Raw genomic sequence first — 18,809 nt, forward strand, 5'->3', positions numbered from 1 at the left:
GGAGCCTGGAATGATGGTCACATTTGAATCTTCAATTTTTCCGACAATCTGAACCTTACTTGTGTGCCTGAGATTTGATCATGTGTTGTGTTAGATTCCTACTCAGTTGATTCTTTTGATTGTTTCAGGTTCTTGTTCACATCTCTGATTGCTCATTCACTTAATTTTGAATTAAATCACACTATTTCAAAATTTCCAAAATTAGCTCCTGTGGTAAGGTGGAAAGTTTCATCTGTAACTGCAATTTTCCAGTTTCGATGACTTCCTTTGCCTTAAATGAATCATTGATATGCTGTTCTAGTGTTGTGTTTCTTGTTTTTATTTCACTTTTTAATTCAGTTTTAGTATTTTCTGCTCTCATGTTTATTGCCTTATACTAACAGTGAACTCGATTAGGTCATTACTCAGTTGTATACTATATTTTTCTAAACCAAACAGATACATACACATCAATTTTTCTTGTCACCATGGGCCCTCAATGTCTACAAGAATGCATGTTTAATTAACCTCAGCTTAATATTGTATCAAAGCTAGGTATGCCGCTGCAATACCCCCACACTCGCTGTTCCACTATCACTTGCAGTTCACCCCACAACACAAACACCACCACCACAACTGTACTGGAAACTAATCAACTCAGATTTTATACAGCCCACAAGAATCTCAGCACATGTAAATGCTGACACAAAGCTGGATTGGTGTAGGTTGTACCGTATCACCGAAAGTGAGTGCACTGTTGACACTTCCACCTCTGCAGGTTGACAAGCTACAGCTGTGATCTGCAACTGCTGTTGTAGACTATTGTGGAAGTAATACAGTCAAAGCCCTCCATAGTCATACTTGAAATCTTCTGATTTGTGGAATCGTTATTTTCGTCTCCGTGGTAATTATAGTCAAAGGATTTAATAATTGTCCATCAACTACCCAACTTCTCTTGATTTGCAGGGCTAGCAATTGATTTTGCACTGCAGCATGATTTTGGCTATTGATCTTTGTTACTGTTGAGAATAATATCAACTCTGCAAATCTGATTGCTCAAAATTTACCAAGCCTCTTTAAAATTTCAATTTTCTGTATACTTTTCTCAATCTTCATAACTTTGTTTACTCCCAGTTGCATTTGTTCTGAATCCTGTCACAGTCATCACATGCAAAGTTCTGCCTGTTCTTTACTGCGATATTAGGTGAAAAAGTAAAGTCTGATCAGGAGCTAAGACTTTCTGGTATCCAATCTTGCTCATTTCATTCTTTCAGCACGCTTGCCCACCTTTTCCAATTGAACTATGTTTGTCAAAGTGTGGCAGTTACTGTAGGAAGTTAAGACTACAAACCCAACATCCATTTCTTGAAATAAATATGAAGCTTCCCATAAACAATGTATTGTATATTGTATTCTAACAATGGAAAATCTAGGATGGAATAATGACAATATTGTGAAAAGGATAGATTTCTTATTGTAATATAGAGGAGATGTTGAGCTGCAGACAGTCATAACAAAAAGATTGCTAAACATGAAGAGATTTCAGCCAAAAGGCCTTCTTCTAAAGTAGACAGCACACACATTCACACAAGCACAACTCACACATGACCACTGTCTCAGTGGGCAGAGACAGTATTAGACAGTAGTCATGTGTGTGTATGTGTGTGTGTGTGTCTACTTTAGAAGAAGGTCTTTAGTTGAAAGCTCACATGTTTAGCAGTGTTTTTGTTGTGCCTGTCTGTGATTCAACAACTCCTCTACACGGTGAGTAGCAATCTATCCTTTTCAGATAGTGTACTATTGTTTAGATTGCCCATTAACTATAAAAATTGCTTCAATATTCGAAACATCATAATCACATTGATAAGGACCAATCCCAAAAACAGTCTGTCTTATTTAAGAGGTTCCAAAGGAGTGTATAACAAGTTTCCTCTTGTCCCCATGATGTCATAGGCATGGTCAAGGCCACCACTCTTCTTCCATGACTCACATCATACCTCCAAGGCAGGACCCGATGGCATGGGATAAATTGCCTCTCCAGCAGGTACTATGAACATGGTACAATGTTTATCATAAATCCAGTTTGCAGAAAAGTTGTGTCCATCCATTTCATAATACATGTGCATGCATAAAACATACATCCAAACAGGAGGTTATATAATTCATTATGAAAATAAACTTTTTATAATGAAGCTCATCATTCATTGGTTTGAAAAATGTTTTTGTAAAACATTACTTCAGGTAAGATAAGATAAGATACTTTTTGTCATATAACATGTTTTTGTACAATCATTTGATTGAGAACATTGGTGACTCGTCAGTCTTTAACCTAAGTTGTTACAGTATTTTATATACTACAGGAAATACGTAATACACACATTGTTTATTATAATAAAAATACAACATTATATTTTAAATCTTTTCATAACTCATCCAATCATTACCGTAGCCTTCACTCACCTATATGAAGTATGGATGTAGTGAACGGGATACAAACTGCCATTCAAACTATAATTCTATATATAAACATGAATATACAGTGAACGTGTATACTTTGTATCTATATGGCTTCGAAAGTATACCACTTGTACTTGTATCTTTACTCCCTATTCCTCTTTATAAATTCTTCTAAACTATAAAATTGCTTTTTATTCATTTAGAAATTCTTCTAGACTATAATAACATTTACTTTTTAGGTATGTGCCAATGGTCTCCAATGTGGATTCCCCAAATATTGACCTTATCTTATTTCTGATCTTCAGAGCCATGTAATATGGAGTATTTTCATATACTGTGAGTCGGTGACAAGGTAGCATGTATTTCAATTTATGTCTAGCTTCATAGGCATGTGTGAATGTATTTCCTTCAAACAGATGCGAGTTTTTCTGTTCAAAGAGAAGTATTTCATATATGAAGATGGAAGGGATTGTCATGAAGTCTAAGCTTTTGAATAGTGGTTTGCATGAATGTAGTACCCTCATTGCATAAACTAAACTATTTAATCTCTTCAGTAAACTGTCCACATGGTCGGTCCATTGCAAGTTTTTATTTAAAGTTATCCCAAGAAATTTTATAGAATCAACTGTGGTCAGTTTTTTACCTGAATATTCTATTTGTGATATACATTCAGTAGTTTGTTTGGTCCTGAAGTGTATGATTTGGGTTTTTTCAAGATTTAATTTCATAGCATTATCTTTTATCCATTGTTCAAGTTCTTGTAGAGTTTGCTTTGTGGTCCTTACTAATTCATCAGTGTTTTTGCAGCAGACTACAGCAGTTGAGTCATCTGCGTAAAGTATTGTATCTGTATTTACTTTGCTAGGCATGTCATTTATGTAATATAAGAACAGAAGTGGTCCTAATATCGAGCCCTGGGGCATGCCTGCTTGAATTTCTTTCCAGATAGAGCAAGTTTTCTCTCCCTTTTGATGTATCACCACCCTTTGGTATCTATTTTTGAGATAAGATGAAAACCATCTTATAGATTTTCCATGGAAGCCATAGGTACCCAATTTTTGGAGCAGTAGCTTATGGTTTACTGTACCAAACGCCTTTGAGAGGTCACAAAAAATACCAGATACACTTTGTTTGTTGTCAAGGCATTTACTTACTTTAAAGATTCGTTCATTTACAGCTTGCAAAGTGTTTTGTCCCTTCCTAAACCCATATTGGTTATTGAGAATAATATTACCTTCCTTATTGTACTCTTCTAATTGATTACATACTATTCATTCAACTATTTTAGAGAAAACTGGGAGTATAGACACTGGGTGGAAATTTACTAAATCATCTTGTTTTCCCTTTTTGTAGATTGGACAGAATTCAGCATATTTCAGTCTGTCTGGAAAGCAGCCCTCATCAAATGATTGGTTTATTATTTTACAGAGTTGAGGTGCAATGCTGTCACTTCCTGTCTTTATGATATTTGTTGGAATTTCATCCCAGCCCACAGATTTAAGATTTTTTAGGGATTGTTACACCACAGTACACTACAGTTACACTACAGTACCTAATAAAGCACTATGGACAAGAAAACAACTGCTGTGCAACTTGGTTTATTGACTGTTCATGATGCTAGCGGTTCTGACATGGAGTCCATGATTGATTCTGTAGCCATGACCCAACATGCTTGGGGCACACTTGTTGTGAGTCTGAGCTCCTATCTGATGTGCCGAACGACTGTGATACATTAGAAGCTCTCTGCTCCAGAACTGTTACTCTTTGAAGTTCTATTTGTACATTAGCTTATTGGGCAAGCTCAAATGATTGGGCAATGAAATCTAGAGAAGGCTCACATAACTTTGAATCCATGTGTCACACCTTCTTGTCTGGTGCATGTTGCACCATTGTGTCATGAACAATAGATTCTATCGCACGTTTCCACAAATGGCAATGCACCTGGGTCTGCTACTGAGGCCAGACTATGTAGCAAATGAAACACATCTATTTTAAACCATAACAAAAGAAGGCTTTTCGGTTGACAATGTCCTTTACTTTGATGTAAGCTTCCCAATCCTCTTTGGCTTCCTTGAATGATGGGAACGCTAGAAAAACTGTTTATTCTGTTGTAGTTCATTTGTTCCTGTAATTTCCCTAACTGTTGTTCCTATAACAACAGCATCCATTACATTATTTGTTAATTAAAATGTAAAGTCTGACACATCTCATCACCAGCAAAAAATCACTCTGGAGGAGGAATTTATTTTAAACACATGAAAATCATTACAGTAATGAATACTCATGACAAAATATGTAGTTTTAGTACGGATATGCAACTGAAGTGGCAGTCCATACACCAGTTTATAGTGAGTTGTCAATAACATGGTCACAGTGAATCGAAATAGCATCCACAAATGTACCAAGGTTCCGGGGATCATTGTCCTTAGAGAAGTCTGAAAGTTTGAGTGAACAACATGGTGAGTGATGAATACCAAGTGAAGTGATCAGGATGTGATGATGGCTTTTAATGGTTACACCATGCCACAGGACACACACACCATATGCGACACAGAACATCCCACCATGCCCAAGAGTGCACTGTCCTCCAGCAAGAGACTGCCCCCTGTTACATGTCCATCTCAGTATCACTATGTTACACTATAATAATGAACTCTGGTTTTGAAATTTTAAGTTTTTTAGCTACTAAATTGTTCAGTAAATACATTACAGAACAAGCTAACAATTATTACGTCTTAGTACACAAGTCCTACACAACTCAACTCCCCACTCTCATAGCATGCTGATACCTCAGTTTTTGAAAATTGCACTCCCACTATCTTACAAAATTACACTTGGTGTGTCTTCTACATGTGATGTCTGCTACAATATTTCCTTGAGGGGAAAATACAGTTAATTTTTGTCAGTGCTTGTTCAGATATAAATATAACACTGAGTATATTAATATTACAAAAATGTTCCATTTCTAATAGCTTACATTTAATACAGCAGATGTCAACTTGCGACTAAGTCAGCATGTTGTCTTTACCCGTTTTCCTCTACTAGCAATTTACCTATACACATTCGCTCATAGTTCTAGCCATGATGACTGTCTGCAATCCAGTATTTCTGCCTACTTTATTTCTTTTACACGTACTTGGTGATGAACTTGACAGTCTGCTGAACTTGACAGTCTGTATCATTTAGGTTGGAGTTGCATGCTACCTGGTACCACCAAAAAAATGTTTGGCAGTTTCTTTCTATGATTTAATTGCTGTATGTAGCCTGCTGATGGGATACAGGATTTTTAAAATTTGGTTTTTCTTCCTAGAGTCTTGAAACATTAATTATACTTTTTCTTATTTACTTGTTGAAATAAATTATTCATTTCTTGTACTGACACTTTAATTAATTGTAGACAACTTCATACTGGCTTACAATTCTGCAGCTCTTGCATGGGTTATTAGCTGTGCTTGTGTTTGATTTCTCTTGTTATTTTTGCTGCCATTTGAACTGACTGCTTTTGTGAGGTGTAATGTTTGTCTTACTGCTGGTCTATTGTCATTCATTTTTCCCACTGATCTTGTAATGGATAACTTGATGTTTGATGACCAAAGCAGTGAGTAGAACTACTTGACACACCAACCAAAACACCAGCTTCTGCCAATTCTAAATGATTCAGTATTCCAGTGCATCACTGACAATAAAGTAGTCTCATATGAAAATATCCTTTTTAAAAATATTCCCCTTCAGTTCAGAAAATAGAATTCAACACAATTGATGCTATTAACACAAGTAATCAAGAACACGAAAAATGAAATTCTCACACTTGGAAGACAGAGAAACATGAAAAGGCTCCATATTTATACTTTATTATGAAAAGGATAGATTGCTGGTCACTTTAAACATGATACAAAGAGTTCCGGATAGGGACAACGAAAGACTGTTACACATTCAGCTTTTGGCCAAAGACTTCTTCAGAAAGGAAAACACACACACTGTTACACAAGCAAGCACACTTCATACACACGTGACCACTATTTCTGGCCACTCCAGGCAGAATGCACTGTTCACAAAACAGAAACAGCAATACACAGCGGGGCGGGGAAGGAGGCACGATAACAGGGTACGGGTGGGGGGAGAGAAGTCAGCACTGCCTGGCAGAGCATGCTGGGACTAGAAGTTGGCAGGGCTTAGCTGCGAGGTGCAGCATCAAGAGGCTGTGTGGGTGGGTGGGGGGAGGGAATCAGGGAGTGGAAACGGAGAGGAGCAGAGAAGGGGAAAATACCAATGGGTGCTTTGGCAGAGAACAGTGCACAATGAGGGTGAGGGGACATGAATTGGGAGAAGGTGATAGAGCACAGGGAATGGAAACTGTTGGGTGCAGGGTCTGGGAACAGTAGGCTACAATATATTGAGACTGGGATAATTTTGGGAATGGAGAATGTGTTGTAAGGATAACTCCAATCTGCACAGTTCAGAAAAGCTGGTTGTGGGGAGAGTGTCCAAATAGCTTGGGTTGTGAAGCAGCCACTGAAATGAAGCATGTTATGATGTTCAGCTGCATGTTTTGGACAGGGTGATCCACTTTTCTCTTGGCCAAAGTTTGGCAGTGGCCATTTTCATCCTGGTGGACAGCTGGTTAGTAGTCATACCAATATAAAAATCTGTGCAACAATTGCAGCAGAGGTGGTATATGACATGGCTACTTTCACAGATGGCCTGGTCTCTGATGGGATACGATAAGTCTGTGACAGGACTGGAATAGGAAGTGTTGGCTGGGTGGATTGGGCAGGTCTTGCACCTGGGTCTCCTACAAGTATATGATGCCTGTGGCAGGGGGCTGAGATTGGGAGTGGCATAGGCATGGACTATACTGTTTTAGAACTTTGGACTGGTGATAAAACACCACAATAAGAGAAGTGGGTAGGGTATCGGGTAGGGTGTCCCTCATTTCAGGACATGATGATGGGTAATCAAAGCTCTAATGGAGGATGTGGTTCAGTTGGTATTGGGTGACAAAGGTGGCACTCCTTTCTAGATGATTCTTGGGTGTAGTGAGAGGAATGGGGGTGTGTGGTGATATGGCATGGGAAATCAGTTTGTGGACTATGTCTGAGGATAATGCCTGTCTGTGAAACCTTCAGCGTATTTGGCATGGGATTGCTTGTCACTGGTTGGTCAGGCAGTATGAAAGGGATTTTTTTGGTGTTAAAGGAGTGGCAGCTTTTGAAATTCAGGCACTGTTGGTGGATTTAACGTGGACAGCACTGTGGATGGAGCCATCAGAGAGGAAGAAGTCAATGTCCCAGAAGGTGGCTCTTTGGCTTGAGGAGGACCAGGTGAAGTGGATGGGAGAGAAGGTATTGAGCTTGTGAAGGACTGAGGATAGGGTATCTGGGTCCTGAGTCCAGATCATGAAGGTATTTTAAATGATCCTGATCAGACGTGGGGTCTGGGGAGGCTATGAAGGTTCCCTCTAAATGGCCAATAAACAGGGTAGCACTAGAGGATGCCATGTGGGTGCCCATGTCTGTGCCATGGATGTGTTTGTATACTTTTTCTTCAAAGGAGAAGTAATTGTGTGGTATGAAGAATGAGATAGTGTGTTTGGAGTCTGCAAGAGGGAGTGTTCAATAGCAGAAAGGCCTTGGACATGAGGGATGTTGGTGAATAGTGAAGTGGCATCAACAGTGATGAGTAGGAATCCAGGAGGTAAAGGGGTGGGAATGGTGGAGAGTTGGTGGAGGAAATGATTGGTATCACAGTCATGGGAGGCTAGACTTCAGGAAATTGTTTGGAGGTGTTTTTCAGTGAGGGCCAAACTTCTTTCTGTGGTAGCACAATGACCAGTTCCAGTGGGATGTTCAAAATTGTTGGGTTTGTGAATTTTTGTGGAGCATGTAGTATGCAATATCATGGGGATGAGCAGGGAAAGGCATTCAGGGGAGAAGTTCTGGGAAGAGCCTAAGGCTTTAAGCAGGGATTGGAGGTTATACTGGACTTCTGGGACTTGAGGGCTTTCATTATCTATTATTAAGCCCTGAAATGAGGGGCATCCTACACCAAGCTCCACAACATCCTAGATCATCCCTGTGTCACTCCCAAACCCAACCCCTTGGCACAGGGATCATATCCCTGTGAAATACCCAAATGCAACAGATCTGCCAAGTCCATCCAAGCAACAGTTCCTATTCCATTCCTGTCACAGGCTTATCCTATCACATCAGAGCCCAGGCCATCTGTGAAAATGCCCATCTCATATACCGGCTCTGTTGCAATCATTCCATAGCTTTTTGCATTGGTATGACTACCAACCAGCTGCCCACCAGAATGAATGGCCATCACCAAACTGTGACTAAGGGCAAAGTGGATAAAAGCAAAGTGGATAACCCTGTGCAAAATATGCAGCTGAAAATAACATGCTTGATTTCAATGGCTGCTTCACAATCCAAGCTATTTGGACCCTCTCTCCACCAGCAGCTTTCCTGAACTGTGCAGACTGGAGTTATCCTTACAACACATTCTCCATTCCCAAAATTATCCCAGCCTCAACCTACAGTAAACTACTGTCTCCACATCCTGCACCCAATAGTTTCCAACCCCTCTGTCCTATCACCTCTCCTCGCTCACACTCACATCCTCCTGACACTGCACCTGGTAGCTTTCTCCTGCCACCATCTACTCCCTGCACACTCTGCCAGGCAGTGCTGACTTCTCCCCCCCCCCCATACTTTGTTATCCCTCCTCTAACCCTGCCACATGGTGGACTGCTATTTCTGTTGTGTGACACATTGCATTCTGCCTTGAGTGGCCAGAAATAGTGGTCACATGTGTGTGTGTGTGGTGCACTTGCTTGTGTGTTTTCCTTTCAGAAGAGGGCTTTACCTTTCATTGTGCCTGTCGGAAACTCAAAGTGTCATCTTTATGGTGAGTAGCAATCTGTATTTTTCATAATATTGTTGATATTCTGGTCTGGCTTTTTAATTGTTTTATTTCAGATTTATACTTCGTAACTTTGTAGACCAACAAAGTAACAAATATATTTTTATACTTATAGCAAGCAACTGCACATAATCTAAAATAGATTGTTATGACTACTCCATATGTATTTGTGACTCTGCAGGATAATTAAAGATGATCACCAGGAAAATTAATTTAACATTGACACTTCTACTGGTAATTCAAACACTCTGAATTTAAACCTTACACAACTGTAACACCAAAAACTGAGAAAGCTGCTTCAGAATCACCAACATATAAATTCAGGTGCATCATTGTGCTCTTATCCATACATTTGCAAAGTTAAATTGATTTTCTATTTCATGCTACTCTATCCTGTGCAAGCTTCTTCATCTCCCAGTACCTACTGCAGCCTACATCCTTCTCAATCTTCTTAGTGTATTCATCTCTTGGTCTCCCTCTATGATTTTTACCCTCCACGCTGCCCTCCAGTACTAAATTTGTGATCCCTTGATGCCTCAGAACAGGTCCTACCAACCGATCCCTTCTTCTAGTCAAGTTGTGCCACAAACTCCTCTTCTCCCCAATTCTATTCAGTACTTCCTCATTAGTTATGTGATCTACCCATCTAATCTTCAGCATTCTTCTGTAGCACCACATTTCCAAAGCTTCTATTCTCTTCTTGTCCAAACTATTTATCGTCCATGTTTCACTTCCATACATGGCTACACTCCATACAAATACTTTCAGAAACGACTTCCTGACACTTAAATCTATGCTCGATGTTAACAAATTTATCTTCTTCAGAAACGCTTTCCTTGCCATTGCCAGTCTACATTTTATATCCTCTCTACTTTGACCATCATCAGTTATTTTGCTCCCCAAATAGCAAAACTCCTTTACTACTTTAAGTGTTTCATTTCCTAATCTAATTCCCTCAGCGTCACCCGACTTAATTCGACTACATTCAATTACCCTTGTTTTGCTTTTGTTGATGTTCATCTTATACCCTCCTTTCAAGACACTGTCCATTCCATTCAGCTGCTCTTCCAAGTCCTTTGCTGTCTCTGACAGAATTACAATGTCATCGGCGAACCTCAAAGTTTTTATTTCTTCTCCATGGATTTTAATACCTACTCTGAATTTTTCTTTTGTTTCCTTTAATGCTTGCTCAATATACAGATTAAATAGCATCGGGGAGAGGCTACAACACTGTCTCACTCCCTTCCCAACCACTGCTTCCCTTTCATGTCCCTCGATTCTTATAACTGCCATCTGGTTTCTGTACAAATTGTAAATAGCCTTTCGCTCCCTGTATTTTACCCCTGCCACCTTTAGAATTTGAAAGAGACTATTCCAGTCAATATTGTCAAAAGCTTTCTCTAAGTCTACAAATGCTAGAAATGTAGGTTTGCCTTTCCTTAAATCTTTCTTCTAAGATAAGTAGTAGGGTCAGTATTGCCTCACATGTTCCAACATTTCTACGGAATCCAAACTGATCTTCCCTGAGGTCAGCTTCTACCAGTTTTTCCATTTGTCTGTAAAGAATTCACGTTAGTATTTTGCAGCTGTGACTTATTAAACTGATAGTTCGGTAATTTTCACATCTGTCAACACCTGCTTTCTTTGGGATTGGAATTATTATATTCTTCTTGAAGTCTGGGGGAATTTCGCCTGTCTCATACATTTTGCTCACCAGATGATAGAGTTTTGTCAGGAATGGCTCTCCCAAGGCTGTCAATAGTTCTAATGGAATGTTGTACACTCCCGGGTCCTTGTTTTGACTTAGGTCTTTCAGTGCTCTGTCAAACTCTTCTCAGAGTATTATATCTCCCATTTCATCTTCATCTACCTCCTCTTCCGCTTCCATAATATTGTCCTCAAGAACATTGCCCCTGTATAGACCCTCTATATACTCCTTCCACCTTTCTGCTTTCCCTTCTTTGCTTAGAACTGGGTTTCCATCTGAGCTCTTGATATTCATGCAAGTGGTTCTCTTTTCTCCAAAGGTCTCTTTAATTTTCCTGTAGGCAGTATCTATCTTACCCTTCATGATATAAGCCTCTACATCCTTACATTTGTCCTCTAGCCATCCCTGCTTAGCCATTTTGCACTTCCTGCCGATCTCGTTTTTGAGACGTTTGTATTCCTTTTTGCCTGCTTCACTTACTGCATTTTTGTATTTTCTCCTTTCATCTATTAAATTCAGTATCTCTTCTGTTACCCAAGGATTTCTACTAGCCGTCGTCTTTTTACCTACTGCTGCCTTCACTATTTCATTCCTCAAAGCTACCCATTCTTCTTCTACTGTATTTCTTTCCCCCATTCCTGTCAATTGTTCCCTTATGCTCTCCCTGAAACTCTGTACAACCTCTGGTTCTTTCAGTTTATCCAGGTCCCATCTCTTTAAATTCCCACCTTTTTGCAGTTTCTTCAGTTTTAATCTGCAGTTCATAACCAATAGATTGTGGCCAGAATCCACATCTGCCCCTGGAAATGTCTTACAATTTAATATATCATGCAAAATCATGAAGTGTAAATCATCAAATCTCAATCCAAGTCATCCGTGTTCCTGTCAATTCAATCACACACTACACTCAACTTCCACTTCCGCTCAATAAATAGTCAACTTTTCCCTCTCTCCTTCATGGTGAATTGAGGATGGTGAGTTTGTTGGTTGTTGAATTACTTATTGAAGCATTTAATTTTTATGAGTCTATTGTTATACTTCCTTGTGTCCAAATGGTTTTCCAGCCAAGTTCTCATGAGTTTTTACACACTTTCTCTTATTGTCAATAATTCAGTAATCATTTTTACCATTTGTTTCTAATGTTCAGGTGCAAAAATTTGCTGTGTATGTCTGCCTGTTATCTCTGCTAATAGAAGTGTTGATGGTTACCATATTTTGAAAGCCTCTGTTTAGTTTCATATTTATGTATGGGATTTCTTGACTTATACATGTTCAGTCTGCCAGGTCTTGTCTGTGTGGTGCTCCACCTACAACCACTTTCATATTTTAAGGATAACAAAGCCTTTCACAGTGAAAAAAATGTACATTGGCTTCACTCTTTGTCATGTCGTTCACACGTGATAGGCTGATCATATGTGCACGACACTTTCTGTCATTGCTATCTGAGGCTCAATATTCAGATTTGTGTCATTTCAATATGGATCGTATAGAGACACATTCACATTACTAATTTCCTAAAACAATACTTATCTCATTATATGATCATCTCATTGTCTTCTTCAAGGGTAATGAATGTTGACTCAGATCTTGCATTATGAAGTGGCTGTAATTTTCTTTATAAACCAAAGTGAACCATGCAGATAGCATCAATTAAATCATCTTAACACAATTTTCTTTTGAGTTTTCTGTTATGAATTTTGCCCTCAAAATAATCTTCTAAATGACAGTATATTTTATATACACAGAAAAATAAAAAAACCAGCTGCCTGCTAACAACTACCAACTGAAACTGCCACTTAAGATGAGCATGGCAAAATATTGTCCAAACAATGCTTTCCTTTACAATAATTATTACAGTACAATTTATTGTACATTAATCACTATAATCAAAACAGAGAGTGATAACATTCATATTATTAGCAAACAAACTACTTAAAAAAAATTTTCAGAGACCACCACATGTCACCAGCAATTGGTAATAGTCTTTGGTGAACTTCCTTGCATTTTTTAAAAAAGGTACAATCACTTAAGAGTCAATATAGCTTTAAACAAACTCCCTGATTTAATTTTGTATAAATTTTATCTAAAAAATACAGAAGTTAAAGAAAATATTATTGTAATTTGTGATGTAAGTTTGATATATTTTCATTTTCAAGTTGCTATTTGTCAAAATTATTTAATCCATAACAAATGAATGTAAAAAATCAAATTTAAATTACTCATACTTGAAAATTAACTTACATAAAGTTTGATTTTTCTACTGTAGTTACTGACACTCAGTGATATCAGTAGCTACATATAAGGTATTGGTTAGACTCGATTACACCACATACCATAGCAGTCCATACCCATTAGTACCAATAGGCACATACAATGTGTTGAATTTGATTACATCACACAAATAGTTATCAGTACCCATTTGGTATTTGTAGATACATGTAAAGACATTATTACATCATAATCTGTGTGACAAACTGAGCGAGTGCCACCCTTTCCCCATCACTTGCCATCCACGTGGTCCAATCTCGTTCATACTTGGCAAGTGCAGTCTAACACGGCATGTGGGCCCTTTCATATGTATAAGGAAACACTATGTTTAATTACACCATAATGCAGTGCGAGGCCTACGGAAAAGTATCGACCCTTCACACATTGCAGCTCTGCGACCTGTGTGCATCTGCAGCTTTCCACAAGGCTGTATAAGCTGCACAAGTGGCTGCGTCATTAGCTGAGGTAATGGCGATCATCTCGCAGCCTCTGCCAAGCTGTGCAAAATTTATTCGCCCTCTCTTGCACGTGCCACAGCCACAAGGACGTTATACGTATCGTGTCTTACAGTGCTCAGGTCAATATGTTTACTAACCGCATCATGCCTCTGTATTTTATAGAATACGGGTTCCATTACCTATTTTTTATTTGTAGGAATTATATTATCCATACATTTGTGGTTGTTTAATACCTATACATCCCAGTTTCATAAATAATATAATTTGACTTAAGGTATAAAACAACCTCAGAATAATCAGTAATATTACAGTTGTAAGAACTGATATGGAAAGCAAGTACTAAGCAAAGAAGGGAAGACAGAAAGATGGAAGGAATATACAGAGTTGCTGTACAAAAGGAACAAATTGGAAACAATATTATGGAAAGTGAAGAGGAAGTAGTTGAAGATCAGATGGAATCTATAATACTGCACAAATAACTTGACATAGCATAAAGTTAAAACAAGTCACCATGATTAGACAACATTCCCTTAGAATTACTGAGATCTTTGGCAGAACTGGGAGAACCATCCTTGGCAGAGCTATTCCATCTGGTATGCAGGACATATTAGATAGGCAAAATACCCTCACACATCCAGAAGAATGCAATAATTCAAATTTCAAAGAAGGAAGATGCCAAAAAGTGTTAATATTACTTAACCATAAGTTTAATAAGCCGTAGTTGGAAAATACTAACACAAATTATTACTGGAGAATGGAAAGACTGGTAGAAGTCAGCTTCAGTGAAGAGAAAAGGACTGTCTACAAATTATACAAAAACAAGACTCAGGTTAGAGGAGTTGAAGGCAGAACTGAACAGTTACAGTACTTATGGCATGCGATTCATGAAACACACCTAACAACTGCCTGAAGATGAGACAAAATTGCCTTGAAATTGATTGTACAGACATGAGATGAATATCAAAATAAAAATAAAGAACAGCTGTAAGGAAATCATCTTTCATTGGAATGTATGCAGAAATGTTTGGCACATGCGAAACTTCTTTTAAACCCAGTAATATCCGGCTGAAATCATTCACAAATTATGTTGGAAATGATAATCCAGTGCCGTTGCTATGTTTTAGATTTTTTGAACGTGCAAGTGAAAATGCTTTTATCAATACCATAGAGTGCTATCTGTGTTTATTGCTTTATGTTTCTTTTTAATTAGTTGATGAAAACAAAAGAGGACAATGAAACAATTTTTAAGTTCTGCGGTGGTTTTCTCATTGAAATTTAAAATTACAATGATATTATGTTGTGACTGTAATAACACAGCATAAGGAAAATAAAAATAAAATCTTATCAGTTTTCAAGCCACATCATTTGAAACAAAATATTTGAATTTTTAATTGTTTTCTCCACCATTACCATTGGAGTAAAAGCTACTGACTGCTGGGGCCGGCACAGTGTTTCACTTTAACAGGCATGACAGCAGTGTCTGGAACCTTCCAAATAGGGCTGAAGTGGTGCGTGCATAGGAAAGTGAGCTGGACAAGCTCTTGGCAACTCTGGCCCACCGCAGGAGCAACTGGCACAATGGGCCAGCACCGTGCTTGAAATTGCTGCTTCCTCTTCCTTACAAGTATCAAGCATCTGTCTTTGCCTCCCACTCGAAGTCCAAAGTCTGGCCCTATGCCTTACTAAGTATGGGAAACAACACAGCATAAACAATTGAGTACACAAATTCTCCTGACACCGATATTATCTGTTAGTCTAAGTTATATGAAATTTGTGTCAATGTCAAGAACTATTTTTACAACAAAAGACTTTTACAGACACAAATGTTTATAGAATTCAATGAGATATTTCTTACAAACTGATAATAACTGCACTGAAAAATTTCATTAGAAATTAAGAGGTCCAAGCTGTTACTTGATTTTGTCTAGCTAGTTAATGCTCGTGTGCAGTATTCTAAAGCATTTTACACACTTCAGTTAATCAACTAATATAGTCAGCTTCCATGACTAATTGATGTGATAACCCAAATTAATGAGAAATGAATCTATATTTTTCTTACATTGTATTAGTTTTGCCTATCTTGGTTCTGATTGCAGGTTTACCACCATGGAGAAAAAATTGGTGTCAATATTTGTATTCGAAATAACAGCAACAAAGTTGTTAAGAAAATTAAAGCAATGGTTCAACAAGGTGTTGATGTTGTACTTTTCCAAAATGGCCAATACCGTTCTGCCGTTGCAAGTGTCGAATCACAGTAAGCAAATTACAATAACTTGTAACTGTAATTTTTATGTATTCATTCATAAATCATTGTAGTAAAAGTGGTACAGGATGATATAGGACAAGTCAGCATAGTGATATTGTGGATTATGCAAGATCATATGATAACAAACGTACACTGACAGAAAAGAATCACAACACTAAAAAATAATTAATGTGGAGTAATGAAATTACAGGAATTTGTCTAAGTAACTTATTTAAGTGATTAGCACTGCAAAATGACATTTTAATGTAAGTGTGCAAGCAAATGTGCATGCATTGTGTTGTACAGGTGCTGGATGTCAGTTTGTGGGATGGAGTTCCATGCCAATTGCACTTGGTGTGTCAATACAGACGTCATTCACTGCTATTTGTGGATGACACTGGAGTTGCCATCCAATGATGTCCCCAATTGGATACAGATCTGGCAATCAAGCAGGCCAAGGCAACACATTGACACTTTGTAGAGCATGCTGGGTTACAACCATGGTATGAGGGTGAGCGTTATCCTATTGGAAAAGGTCCTCTGGAATGCTGTTCATGAATGGCAGCAAAGCAGGTCGAATCACCATACTGATGCAGAAATTTGCAGTTAGGGTGCATGGGATAACTGAAGACTGTTCCTCCTGTCTTTCAAAATTGCACCCCAGACCATAACTCTAGGTGTAAGGCCAGTGTGTATAGCATGCAGACAGGTTAGTTGCAGGCCCTCAACTGGCCGCCTGCTAACCAACACATGACCCTCACCGGTGCCAAGGCTAAACCAACTTTCATCAGAAAACACAACAGACCTTCACCCTGCCCTCTAATGAGCTCTCGCTCGACACCACTGAAATCACAAACGGTGGTGGTTTGGGGTCAGTGGAATGCACGCTACAGGGCATCTAGCTCGGAGCTGTCCTTGAAGTAACCAATTGTAACAGTTTGTTGTCTCACTGTGGTACCGATTGCTGCTCAAATTGCTGTTGCAGATGCAGTACAATGTGCTAGAGCCATATGGTAAAGACAGTGGTCTTCCCTCTTGGTACTGCCACGTGACCACCCGGAGCCTTATCTTCGTCTTGTGATCATACATTCTCGTGGCCACCACCACTAGCAGTCATGTACAGTGGTATATTTCAGCCAAGCCTTTCTGTATTATCGTAGAAGGAGCATCCAACTTCTTGTTGCCCTATTTCATGACCTCAGTCAAACTCAGTTACACACAATGTGATCAAAAGTATCCGAACACCTGGCTGAAAATGACTTACAAGTTTGCGGCACCCTCCATCGATAATGCTGCAATTCAATATGGTGTTGGCCCACCCTTAGCATTGATGTCAGCTTCCACTGTCGCACGCATATGTTCAATCAGGTGCTGGAAGGTTTCTTGAGGAATGGCAGCCCATTCTTCACGGACTGCTGCACTGAGGAGAGGTATCGATGTCGGTTGGTGAGGCCTGGCATGAAGTCGGCATTGCACAGGTGTTCTATAGGTTTCAGGTCAGGACTGTGTGCAGGCCAGTCCATTACAAGGATGTTATTGTCATGAACCACTCTGCCAAAAGCCGTGCATTATGATTGTGCTGAAAGATGCAATCACCATCCCCAAATAGCTCATCAACAGTGGAAAGTAAGAAGGTGCTTAAAACATCAGTGTAGGCCTGTGATGTGATAGTGACATGCAAAACAACAAGGGGCACAAGCCTCCTCCATGAAAAACACGACCACACCATAACACCACCGCCTCCGAATTTTATTGTTGGCACTACACATGCTGGCAGACGATGTTCATAGGGCATTCGCCATACCCACACTCTGACATCAGATCACCATATTTTGTATCATGATTTGTCACTCCACACAACATTTTTCCACTGTTCAGTTGTCCAATGTTTATGCTCCTTACACCAAGCGAGGTGTCATTTGACATTTACCGGTGTGATGTGTGGCTTATGAGCAGCCACTCCACCATGAAATCCAAGTTTTCTCACTTCCCACCTAACTTCCACAGTACTTACAATGGATCCTGATGCAGTTTGGAATTCCTGTGTGATGGTCTGGATGGATGTCTGCCTATCACACATTGCAACCCTCTTCAACTGTCAGTGGTCTCTGTCAGTCAACAGATGAGGTCAGCCTGTACACTTTTATACTGTACGTGTCCCTTCATGTTTCCACTTCACTATCACATCGGAAACAGTGGACCTAGGGATGTTTATGGGTGTGGAAATCTTGCATACAGACGTATGACACAAGGGACACCCAGTCACCTTAGAAGTCCGTGAGTTTCGCGGAGCGCCCCACTCTGCTCTCTCACAATGTTTAATGACTACTGAGTTCACTGATATGGAGAACCTGGTGGCAGGTGACAGCACAATCCACCTAATGTGAAACACATATGTTTTTGGGGTGACCGGATACTTTTGATCACATAGTTATGTTGATAATTGCGTCTTTGTCACCTTAAAGGCATTCTTGACTAACTTCAACTCACCATGTCCAATCTCAAAGGTAACTAATGCTCAAGAGCTTTACAGCATGTATTTAATGCAAACTTAATGTACATCCTCATATTGGCACTACTAGCACCATTATTGTGTGACTAGCATGAAATTTGAATAGATGTCATCTTTCAGATGTTGAAACATGCCTGCCATGTCACAGAACTCCTTCTTGGTGCTGCAATTTTTTTCTGTCAGTACAGATGGTGATGTGCCATGGTATGATTAGATGATTAAATTATAATAGGAACAAAAAATTATGATGCACTATGA

The 18,809-nt window shown here is 39.1% G+C and overlaps 1 protein-coding gene across 1 annotated transcript in view; it reads left to right on the forward strand.

Annotated features, from left to right (window-relative positions):
- Window positions 1-18,809, forward strand: part of LOC124607525 (arrestin homolog) — a 96,975-nt gene that overhangs the window by 73,118 nt on the left and 5,048 nt on the right. The window contains exon 5 of the mRNA XM_047139912.1: window positions 15,891-16,048. Coding sequence (XP_046995868.1) covers window positions 15,891-16,048 — 158 coding nt within the window. The remainder of the gene's footprint in view (window positions 1-15,890; window positions 16,049-18,809) is intronic.

This window comes from Schistocerca americana, chromosome 1 (genome assembly GCF_021461395.2).
Source record: "Schistocerca americana isolate TAMUIC-IGC-003095 chromosome 1, iqSchAmer2.1, whole genome shotgun sequence".
NCBI lineage: Eukaryota > Metazoa > Arthropoda > Insecta > Orthoptera > Acrididae > Schistocerca > Schistocerca americana.